We start from the raw sequence: 12,328 nt of genomic DNA, 5'->3' as shown, positions 1-12,328 counted from the left end.
TAATTAACATTGATGGTTCCTCTTCTGTTCCCCTCACCTTTGTCTCTTTTATTGCAGTTCCTCAGCTCCAGTCTTTTGTTTTTTTCTCATGTTTGCTTTGTTTCCTCATCTCACTTGCCAACCCCAGGAGGGAAGAGACTCAGCTTATACATCTTTTCTATCATACCTGGCAAAATTAATTATAACATACCTTACCAGTTTGGAAAAACAAGGCTACCACAAACCTGGCTTACTCTTTCTGTGATTATTGAGGATCTTGTCATGATGTGGTTCCAAATTGTGAATCTTCTGATTGTACTGTCCTCTAGATCTACCATATATAAGATATGAGCCGTCTTAAAGACAGGAATTCTTGTGTGATCACAATTATATCCAAAGGACCTAGAGCACCATGCAGGAACACTCCATAAATGTTTTTCAGTAAACGCATAAACAAGTAATGAATGCTGCTTCCAAGGCATAACCTGAGCTATTGATTTTTAATTTTAATCTCTGATAGAAATTTGATTTCTTTTATCAATTTCAAAATCTTGATCTTGATTTTTCTTTAAAACTCAGGATATTTAATGGGACCTCCCACCTGGAATTTTCGAAATCAAAATTCTGTCATATATGTGTTTTTAGTGTCTTAATGATTTTTAAACATTCCTATTTATGATTACCCTGAAACTGTTTGAATATAAATGATTTACTTTTTAACATCAATAACACTTTAACCTTATGGTCTCAGGAATCTCTTGGGGGCATTTTTTTACATGTGACATTTTATTTGACATGCTTATATTGTTTCTTAAATATTTGCATAGAAAATCAAAATAAACAACTGCTTTTTTTCCTCTGGAAAATCAATAATTAGTACCCAATTAAGGTACTTTTTACCTTAACTTTTTCTACGTCCTTTACCCATCACTTGTCTTGGCATATTTACTTCTAATATATTCCTTGCTTTTTTTTCCTCTTACTGCCATCGCCATGTAGATCATTTTCAATGCTAGAATTTACAAAAGATAATACCTAGAATTTTGAAATTAGTTTCAAAAGTGTTGACAATGTTTTCTTCCACAGGGAAAAAGCAAGCATGGTTGTCCCTGAAGAAAGAGAAGGCAGAGATGAAACAAACCTAGACCTAGTAAGAGGCATAGCATCTGCAAATGCTTCCACTGACACTCGGAAAGCTGGTGAGTTCTATACCTCCATTGCCTACAAAGGGAGCTGTGAGGTTCCAGAGTTGGTCTGCTAAGGCTTGGTCTGTATCAACAAACTCTTAAAAATGGGGGTCAGACAAGGAGAGGATGTGTACTTCCCCACTCTAACCTCAGCTCTGCCATTCGCTAACCATGTGTCCCCATACTGAAGGCACTGTGTCATCTGCAAATCATGTGAGGTTGAGTTCAAGCATCCCAGCTTAGAATGGGTTATGGTGCATGCAGCATTGCCTTTGCATTTGGTTGGTTGAGACTCAGAATGTACTTTGCAAATAAACTTTGGTAAATGGTGATTAGGTTCTTATCTCAACCTAAAAAGCCAGTTTAGGCTGGGCTCAGTGGCTCATGCATGTAATCCCAGCACTTTGAGAGGCTGAGGTGGGCAGATCACCTGAAGTTGAAAGTTTGAGACCAGCCTGACCAACATGGAGAAACCCCATCTCTATTAAAAGTTCAAAATTAGCCGGGTGTGGTGGCACATGCCTGTAATCCCAGCTACTTGGGAGACTGAGGCAAGAGAATCACTTGAACCCAGGAAGCAGAGGTTGCGGTGATCTGAGATCGTGCCATTGCACTCCAGCCTGGGTGACAAGAGCGAAACTCCATCTCAAGAAAAAAAAAGTTAATTTAACTGAATGTACTTGAAGGAAGTTTCTCCTTTCCCCTTAGGTGCATACCTAGGTGGGAGTTGTTTGGGGTGCGTACACTCCCCGTTTCCCTCCGTATTCATTTCTTCTTGGTAGCTCCCCAGATCCCCAGTGTCTGGCTGCACTGCTGTGCAGTGTCCAGACTGTGGCATGCTACAAGACCTGCTGAATTCCAAGTGCACTGTGATCCAGAAGTCACCATTTTACCATTCCCCAAATTTCAGCAGCAGCTGATTTCAGCCAGGTGGCATGAGAAAAACAATACGATTGAGTTGGTGTAAACTTTGGTAAGGCCAAGTACATTTAGAGCAGTGAGTGTTAGAATTTTTTTTTTTTTTTGAGATGGAGTCTTGCTCTGTCGCCAGGCTGGAGTGCAGTGGCGCAATCTCGGCTCACTGCAATCTCTGCCTACTGGGTTCAAGCGATTCTTCTGCCTTAGCTTCCTGAGTAGCTGGGACCTCAGGTGCGTGCCACCATGCCCAGCTAATTTTTGTTTTTTTGTTTTTTGTTTTTTTTTTGAGACGGAGTTTCGCTCTTGTTACCCAGGCTGGAGTGCAATGGTGCTAACTCAGCTCACTGCAACCTCCGCCTCCTGGGTTCAGGCAGTTCTCTTGCCTCAGCCTCCTGAGTAGCTGGAATTACAGGCGTGAGCCACTGCACCCGGCCAATTTTTGTATTTTTAGTAGAGATGGGGTTTCACCATGTTGGCCAGGATGGTCTTGATCTCTTGACCTCATGATCCACCCACCTCGGCCTCCCAAAGTGCTGGGATTACAGGCATGAGCCACCGCACCCAGCTGGGTATTAGAATTTAGTAGACTTTAGAATAAACTTGGATGCTTGTTAAAACTTTAGATTTGTCCAGGTGCAGTGGCTCATGCCTGTAATTGCAGCACTTTGGGAGGCTGAGGCGGGCGGATCATCTGAGGTCGGGAGTTCGAGACTAACCTGACCAACATGGAGAAACCCCGTCTCCACTAAAAATACAAAAAATTAGCTGGGCATGGTGGTGCATGCCAGTAATCCCAGCTACTCTCAAGGCTGAGGCAGGAGAATCGCTTGAACCCAGGAGGCGGAGGTTGCAGTGAGCTGAGATCAGGCCATTGCACTCCAGACTGGGCAACAAGAGTAAAACAACATCTAAAAGAAAAAAACTGTAGATCACAGCCCTCAGTTCATAGAAATTCTGACTCAATGGATATGAAATGGAGCCAGCAGCTTGGGGGCTTCTGATGGAAGTGGTTTTTGGACCATACTTTGGGAAACAGTGCCTCAGAGCCTCTGTGTCTTGTTCAGAGAAAATTCTTTGGAAAATCAACCAGGTTGTTGGCATTTCATGAAGAACTACAGAATGTAAGGCAATATGAAGGAAGATAAATTGGAGTATATGGGGATCGCAGAGAGCTATTCGTAGAATTCTGTCCTTAGAGATCAGTTCTCCACACCTTCATATTAGTTGCCTATGGCTGCTATACTGAATTACCATAGACTTAATGGCTCAAAACAGCACACATTTCATTATGTTACAGTTCTGCAGGTTCAAAGTCCAGATGGCTTTCATGGGGCTAAAATCAAGATGTTGGCATGGCTGCATTTCTCCTGGAGGCTCTAGGGGAGAATCCCTTTCCTGGCCTTTTCCAGTCTCTAGAGGCCATCGGAATTCCTTAGCTCATAGCCGCTTCTTCCGTCTTCAAAGCCAGTAGCATAGCATCCTCTGTTCTCTGATCATCCTACCTCCATCTTCACTTCTCAGAACCCTTCAGCCTACCTAGATAACCCAGATAATCTCCCAATCTCAAAATGCTTAACAGAGATACATCCTGAGAAATGTGTCATTAGGCGATTTCATCATTACGTGAATATCACAGAACGTACTTACACAAAGCTAGACGATCTAGACACTACAGCTGGGCTATGTGGTGTGGCCTACGGCTCCTGGGCCACAAACCTGCATTGCATGTGACTGTACTGAATACTCTAGGCAACTGTAACACAGTGGTAAGTATTTGTGTATCTAAGCACATCTAAACATAGGAAGGTATGATAAAAATACAGTATTGTGATCTCACGGGATCACTGACTTACATGCACTTTGTCATAAAATGTTATTGTACAGCACATGCCTGTATTTATAGGTTGTGGGGACAAGAATGTGGACATCTTTGGAGGGTACATTATTCTGCCTAGAGCAGCCCTTGATACTTAGAAGTGTGATCCTTAAAGCAGCAGCATTAGCATCACGGGGGATTTTGTTATAGATGCAGACTCTTAGACCCCTTAGCTCAGACCTACTAAATACAGAGTCTGCTTTGTTTTTTTTCTTTGTTTTTTTTTTTTTTTTTTTTGAGACAGAGTTACACTCTTGTTGTCCAAGCTGGAGTGTAATCTCAGCTTACTGCAACCTCCACCTCCTGGGGTTGGAATGATTCTCCCACCTCAGCCTCCCAGGTAGCTGGGATTACAGGTACACACCACTACTCCTGACTAATGTTTGCATTTTTAGTAGAGATGAGGTTTCACCATGTTGGCCCAGCTAGTCTCGAACTCCTGACCTCAGGTGATATGCCCACCTTGGCTTCCCAAAATGCTGGGATTACAGGCGTGAACCACCGTACCTAGCCAGAATCTGCTCTTTTGTTTTTTTTCGAGACAGAGTCTCACTCTGTCAACAGGCTAAAGTGCTGTGGCCCAATATCGTCTTGCTGCAACCTCCGCCTCCCAGGTTCAACCTATTCTCCTGCCTCAGCCTCCCAAGTAGCTAGGACTACAGATGCTCACCACGATGCCTAGCTCATTTTGTATTTTTAGTAGAGATGGGGTTTCACCATGTTGGCCAGGATGGTCTCGATCTCTTGACGTCATGATCCGCCTGCCCCAGCCTCCCAAAGTGCTGGAATTACAGGTTTGAGCCACCACACCTGGCTCAGAATCTACTTTTTAACACACCCAAGGTGGCTTATGTGCATGTTAGAATGTGAGAAGCTGTATTCTAAGATATTTATGTTTTTCCCAGCTCCTTCCCTTTCCCCATGTCTGGACTCATTGATATAAACACAATAGTTCCTAAATCACTAGACTTACTCAGTGAGCATTTTTAAGCCTCTACTGTGTCTGCTATTTTAAGCATCTGCTCTCAGGCTTTGTTCTAGGAATTGGGAATACATTGACCAACAAAATGTGGTCAGTGCAATAGTAATGGGCTTTAAGGAAACTACAGAGGGGAGACTTTAGCAGATATGATGGATTTATGAATCATTGCAAATAAGAAACTACTGATAGACTCTAACTCTCTTATTAGCTCTGTTTCATTTAAGGGAAAGCACCTCTACTTTGTAAACAAATCTTTTTGAAAATACAGAAATTATATGAAATATTACCATGTAGAATTATGTAACCGTCCCTCAGAGTTAACAACAGAAACATAGATTTTTAGATTTTGCTGCATTCCTTTTTTGAGGGTTCTTCCCAGTGACATTACTTCCTTTTTCTCTGTAGGTGGCCAGGAACAGAATGGTACACAGCAAAGCATAGTTGTGGATATGCGTGAATTTCGAAGCGAGCTCCCATCTCTAATCCATCGTCGGGGCATTGACATTGAACCCGTGACTTTAGAGGTTGGCGATTACATCCTGACTCCAGAAATGTGTGTGGAACGCAAGAGTATCAGTGATTTAATCGGCTCTTTAAATAATGGCCGCCTCTACAGCCAGTGCATCTCCATGTCCCGCTATTACAAGCGTCCCGTGCTTCTGATCGAGTTTGACCCTAGCAAGCCTTTCTCTCTCACTTCCCGAGGTGCCTTGTTTCAGGAGATCTCTAGCAATGACATTAGCTCCAAACTCACTCTTCTTACACTTCACTTCCCCAGACTCCGGATTCTCTGGTGCCCCTCTCCTCATGCAACGGCAGAGTTGTTTGAGGAGCTGAAACAAAATAAGCCACAGCCTGATGCGGCAACAGCATTGGCCATTACAGCAGATTCCGAAACCCTTCCCGAGTCAGAGAAGTATAATCCTGGTCCCCAAGACTTCTTGTTAAAAATGCCAGGGGTGAATGCCAAAAACTGCCGCTCCTTGATGCACCATGTTAAGAGCATTGCAGAATTAGCAACCCTGTCACAAGAGGAGCTCACGAGTATTCTGGGGAATGCTGCAAATGCCAAGCAGCTCTATGACTTCATTCACACCTCTTATGCAGAAGTCGCATCTAAAGGAAGAGTTAAAAAGTAAACACTGAGGGCTGTTTCCTTATCCCATGGCTGTGCTTTTCAGCTGCTCCTTGCCAGACATCATCAGTCGTTATTAATTATTAGTTTGGTATTTCATTCCTTTCCAACGCTCTTACTGATTGTTTGGTGGACCAGAAGCCAGGATTCCTCTCTGAACTCTGCAGTTAGGCATCACTTCAACTTGCCTGTGCCTGCTCTTTTCCCTCCCTGCACAATCCATGCCAGGCTTAGCATATTCCTTTTTAAATGAGATCTCTCAGGATCAGGTAAAGTTTCTACGAGAAGGTAGAAAGGCACGGAGGGTTCTGGGAGGGAAAAGAGCAGGCATAAGAAAGCTACCATTTTCAACAGTCCTTGTTTTCTAGTGCAGCATAAATAACAGTCTTAATTGTACTTCATACCAGTGCCCTGTGGCTCTCAAAATCTGTTCTTTGCTCTTGTATCTGCTGGACGCTTGAACTGATGTTTGTGTAGGAAATCATGTTCTGACCCTGTGTCTACAAAGGAGCCTTCTGGAACACTGAGAAGGAACATTTCTTTGCCCTTCCTGACCAGTTCTCTCTATCACTTTTTCTTCAGCTCCATACTTCTTCTGCCTGTCTGTTCTAAGGAAATTTTATGGAGCCTTCCTATTACTAACTCAAGACAGCCACCTCAAAAACTGGCTGACTAGTCTTCTAATGACCCAAACATATGTAGCATGTACTTCTAATGACCCAAACATATGTAGCATAACTTCACTGTAAAATTACTATTTTTAAAACATAAAATGAATGACCTATTTGTAAAAGTTAATGGTGAAGCTACTCTTAGAATTCTCAATTTTTACACATATTCAGTCTCCTAATATCAGAGATCTCTCTAAGCCCAAATGGCTAGTTGTAGAGTTTTTTAAAGACCTCCTCGTTTCCCAGCTCTCTCATATCCTAAGACACCAGCACCATATCCTCTAGAAATACAACCTAAGCTCACCCTCCTGTAATTCTTCATTTCTCACAATCCTGTGCCAGGGTGGCTCCTTTCTTCTCTGTGTGAGGACCCAATACAAGCTAATAAGTGGCCCACTAAGCTTTTAAGATTTGGTTTTCTTGCCTTGAGATAAAAAGGGTTGTAGGTTAATGAAAGATCAGTGTATGGAATATATAAAAATTCAAAAGAAATATATACACTTAAAAATTCATAAAGTAAAAAAATCCCATTCTAAACCTCCTGATTGATTTAAGTTGGCTTAAGTGTACGTATAGGATATTCACCGCATCTTTGTGTGATTTTTAAACTTTTATATTTAAACATTACTAATTTAGCTATTGTTCACATATTTAGAAATTAGTAGTAAATTTTCTACCTCAAGGGCTGATAGAGACAACAGTTCTGCTAGCTATATCACGTATTTTAATGTTTCATCAATATCAGCTATTTTTTTGTTTGCTGTACTATTTGAACTAATAGATGCTGGATCATGTAATACAAAGTTGTCTTCAACTTTAATAACATTTTTTTTTATGAGACGGAGTCTTCCTCTTTTCGCCAGGCTGGAGTGTATTGGCGTAATCTCAGCTCACTGTTTCCACCGCCTTCCAGGTTCAAGCGATTCTCCAGCCTCAGACTCCCGAGTAGCTGGGATTACAAGTGGACACCACCCTGCTCGGCTAATTTTTGTGTTTTTAGAAGAGATGAAGTTTCACCATGTTTTCAGGCTGGTCTTGAACTACTAACCTCAGGTATTCCACCCCGACTTGGCCTCCCAAAGTACTGGGATTACAGGCATGAGCCTCCACGCCCAGCCAACAAAATTATTTTTAGCTTTCCTTTTTGAACTGAACCTCTCATATTGGCATCTTGATTTATTGGTACTTAACAGTATATATGGATTTTGAACTCTACACAAGGGCACTACAAGAATGAATTGAGGGATGTCAAGAACCAGACTGGCTATCGTAGAACTCTGTAAGATGATCTGGAGAGTAAAGAGAAGGACAAGAAATAAAAATTCGTTTAAGGTGGAATAAAGATTTGGGCTGCTAATTTTTTCCCAGGATTCAAAACATACCCCCTAGAATAGAAAACAAAAATTTGAATGATTACAACATTGTCATCAACATTCTATTTTGTGTATATTGTTGTATTGAAGATAGTTCAGAGTGTATTAAAATAGACCTACCATCAAATGGTAATGGTTACTATAATGTCTCTTCACCCTCTTCTAGTACTTCTGCTTGCAGTATGTAGTCTATTTTTTTCCTTCTTGTATAATTCCACTTGCCTTTTATTGTTGTTTCATTATATAAAAGGAAAATCTTAGCATATTGTGTGAAAGGGGTTTCTGTCCAAGTTAGTTTTCAAAAATAAAAATAAGGTCTTCTTCCCCCCCCACCCCAAACGGAGTCTTGCCCTGTCGCCAGGCTAGAGTGCAGTGGCGCAGTCTCGGCTAACTGCATCCTCCGCCTGCCAGGTTGAAGCAATTCTCCTGCCTCAGCCTCCTGAGTATCTGGGATTACAGGCACATGCCATCACACCCATATAATTTTTCTATTTAGTAGAGACAGGGTTTCATCATGTTGGCCAGGCTAGTCTCAAACTCCTGACCTCGTGATCCACCCGCCTCAGCCTCCCAAAGTGCTAGGATTACAGGCATGAGCCACCACACCCAGCAAAAATAAGGTCTTTTTAGTGCTACCATTTTCAACAGTCCTTGTTACCGAGTGCAACATAAATAGCAGTCTTAATTGCACTTTATACCAGTGCCCCATGGCCCTCAAAATTTATTCTTTGCTGTTGTATCTGCTGGACGCTTGAAGACAGGTGCACTGTCTTGTATGTATTTGAATTATGAACAAACAGTAATTTCTAATGAATTCTAAAATGGTCATTGTAAGTGAAAAGCCTCTCACTACCACTTCCTCTTCCAACTACATATATTTCATTGTTATTTCCAGTTTTGGAAAGTTTTCAATACATCAAGTGTTTACTTAGATTTTTGTACAAATTTTTTACAATCTAAGAGTCTTTGGAGAAGGAATTAGACACGAATGCAGTTGCAAAATTAATAGTTTATTTTCCAGCATCATTTTATTAACTTCACTTTTTTCTCTCAAGATAGTAAATATCCAACTTATGACCTCATGTTTAGCTCTTTTAAAACCTTTTTTAAAAGCTAGATCAGATTCTATTTTACAAGTGTTTGTATAAAAATGTGAACATATGAGATATTGTGAGAAATCATTTTAAGTTTCACTTCAGTCATAGTGCCTTTTTTGCTACTTCCTTAAAATTATGCAAGAAGAAATCATTTTCAGTAGTGGTCATAAATATTATCCATTTGGCAATAAGTTACTGTTTCTTCAGTCTGAAGCTCAGCAGACAATGTCTACACGTGTTGGAGTACATCCTGGGTACAGTTTCGCAGCTCATGAGAGTCTGAAAATAGTCTCATTCCTTAAGCCACTAGGACATGAAGGGTTAAGTCTAGATTTGGTTGCATTGAAATCCCACAATATAGAATTAATAAATGGCCTTAGCAGGAAAACCTACACTAAAGCAAATCTGAAGAAGTAGGGGCAGGGGGAGACGCATTATTGGGCTTTCCTTTTGTTTTGCAAGGATAATTTGATTTTCCTTTGGCTCAGAAAATTTCTTTGGGGAAATTCTCTTTTGTGTTCAATTTAACCTAGAAATGTCCTCCTAAAAACCAACATTTTGGGAAAGTTCTTATTTCAGGGATGGAGTATATTAAAATTAAGCCAGGCTTTGACATGCATTATCACTTTTCTTATTTTGCTTTCTACTTCAGTTTATAGGTATTTCTGATTCAGTTCTGAATTTCAGCACTTACATAATCATCTTTGTCTACCAGGTTTTTGGTGGCCTAAACCACTGTGCTGTTGTTTTTTTATTTAAAGATGCAAAAGCCAAATTTTGGATGGGAGTGAAAAATAACTGATTGATATGAATTTTATCAGTTGTATGTGTGTGTGTTTGATATATATTTATTCAGCATTTTATGGGCAAAGTAAAAATAACAATGTATAGTGAAAGGGCATATATTACCAGCAGTGATAATTTAAAACCTTGAAAATATTGCTTTGTTTGTTTTTGTTATGCAGAATTAATGATTAAAGCAGAAATGCTCTTTGGACCACTGTTTTTGCTGTTTAATTCATCCAGTAACCTACTTTCTAAGACTCGAAAATATTGGTTATTTTTCCTTTCTGCTTTTCATTCTGTATCATGTCTCCTTAAGGAGGAAAACAAAACAAAACAAAACAAAAACTCTTCTTCCGAAAATATTCATTTGTGAGTTTATAATGAGTGTGTGGTAAGCACAATGCCTCAGGTATCTTAGCTCAGCAAAGGTGATTATTCCCTTGCCACTCCTGCCTCATACATTTTTGTTCCTTTAATTTCAGAGTTGGAAGAAATGAATTATCCTTTCAACACCTCGAGAATTCATTGCAGTCTTTCAAACCAGTTTAATTATTAGTTACTGATTGGCTCATTTCAAAGATTTAATTACATTTGCTTCTGCTTCAAAATGTAGCTCTGTATCCCTTTTTAACAAGGTGTGAGACAGGTTATTTCTCACTGTGTTTTAGTGTCTGAATAAAACTTTGGCAGACTAGCAAACCCCTTCTTAGTAACAGTGCTGTAACTTACATTTTTTTAGAAATCACTTACCCATTATCTTATTTAATCCTCATAACAAAGCCATGAAGGTACTATTATTTAATCCTGTTTTACAGCGATGAAACTGAGACACAGAGACACTAAGTAATTTGCTCAAGGTCACCCAGTAGTAAATGGTGGAACCATGATTTGAAACCTTAATGTACAGCCCCAAATGAAACAGTGGGGGCTATAGGGGGAATGGGAAACATTTCTGTCCACTTTTATGTGTCTGATTACAAATATGTTATAGAAAAAGCAAATTGTTTTTATACCTTTCTGAAAGTGTCAAAAGCAAGTATGTAAAACTTAGATAAAATAATACTGAGTCTCCTGTGTAGAGCTAGATATTTAGCAGTTGCCTAGGCTGCCCCTGATTTTCTAGGGCTGTATGCCTGTTGGTCACTGATTAAGAAGGCTATTTTGCAACTTCATAAGGATCAAGGTAATTTAAATAAAACTATTGGCCATGCCCAGTTGCATTGCAAAGGCCATTGCCTAGTGTAGCATTAACTGATTTTATATGTTTTCATAAATGGTTCTGCACTCCTTTGACCAATGAACTCCAAATCTCCAGGTCCTTGACTTTCTTCAGAAACAGTCTTAATATCTTCCTGATTCTTCTTAATTACATCAAATAAAATCTTTGACTCCTGTTTTGTTCTTTTTGTATGAGTCATGGTTTTAACTTTTTTTTTTTTCCCTGAGATCCAGTCTTGCTGTGCCACCCAGGCTGGAGTGCAGTGGCGCATTCTCGGCTTACTGCAACCTCCACCTTCCAGGTTCAAGTGATTCTCCTACCTGAGACTCCTGAGTAGCTGGGATTACAGGTGCCCACCACCATGCCTGGCTAATTTTTGTATTTTTAATAGAGACGGGTTTCACCATTTTGGCCAGGCTGATCTCCAACTCCTGACCTCAGGTGATCCACCCACCTTGGCCTCCCAAAGTGCTGGCATTACAGGTGTGAGCCACCATGCCTGGCCTATGGATTTAGCTTTTCGAAAATTGTGCTTTGCAGTCGTATTGCCAACAAAAGCTCCCAAAGCTCCCATATCATGATAAAACTGTTTCCAGCCTCATGCGTCCTAAACTCATAAAATAGAAGAGGGTTGGGGCCGGCCATGGTGAGCTCACGCCTGCAATCCCAGCACTTTGGGAGGCCTAGGTGGGCAGATCACCTGAGGTCAGGAGTTCAAGACCAGCCTGAGCAATATAATGAAACCCCATCTCTACTAAAAATACAAAAATTAGCCAGGTGTAGTGGCACACGCCTGTAGTGCCAGCTACTCAGGAGGCTGAGACAGGAGAATTGCTTGAACCCGGGAGGCGAAGGTTGCAGTGAGCCGAGATCGTGCCACTGCACTCCAGCCCAGGCAACAGAACTCTGTCTCAAAAAAGAAAAAAGAAGAGGGTAATACATATGCACATGTATATATATAAAATCAAGGAATATATATATATATTTCTTAAATATATGATATTTAAGAAATAAGTATAATGTGTACTAATACATTAATATATTAAAAACTAAATTGATTAGATATTAATTTTAAGAACTACAGATTTTAAGATGCAGGCATTTG

General features: G+C 40.5%; 1 protein-coding gene across 9 annotated transcripts in view; it reads left to right on the top strand.

The window, feature by feature from the left end:
• ERCC4 (ERCC excision repair 4, endonuclease catalytic subunit) overlaps positions 1 to 10,215 on the top strand; it is a 34,838-nt gene extending 24,623 nt beyond the window's left edge. For 4 of the 9 annotated variants that reach the window (XR_004731716.3, XM_054242619.2, XM_002755913.7 and 1 more), the window contains 2 exons: positions 1,066 to 1,178; positions 5,348 to 6,875. Coding sequence is in view for 7 of the 9 variants with exons in the window: in XM_054242619.2 (XP_054098594.1) it covers positions 1,066 to 1,178; positions 5,348 to 6,081 (847 nt within the window). In the remaining 2 variants the exon portion in view is untranslated. Of the gene's footprint in view, positions 1 to 1,065; positions 1,179 to 5,347; positions 6,876 to 7,611 lie in introns of those variants that run through there. The other 5 variants (XR_008475340.2, XM_054242617.2, XM_054242615.2 and 2 more) reach the window with 5 other exon arrangements.
• Positions 10,216 to 12,328: the final 2,113 nt, after the last annotated feature.

The sequence above is a fragment of the Callithrix jacchus genome, chromosome 12 (genome assembly GCF_049354715.1).
Source record: "Callithrix jacchus isolate 240 chromosome 12, calJac240_pri, whole genome shotgun sequence".
Classification (NCBI taxonomy): Eukaryota; Metazoa; Chordata; class Mammalia; order Primates; family Cebidae; genus Callithrix; species Callithrix jacchus.
This window is presented reverse-complemented; position numbering and strand designations above follow the sequence as displayed.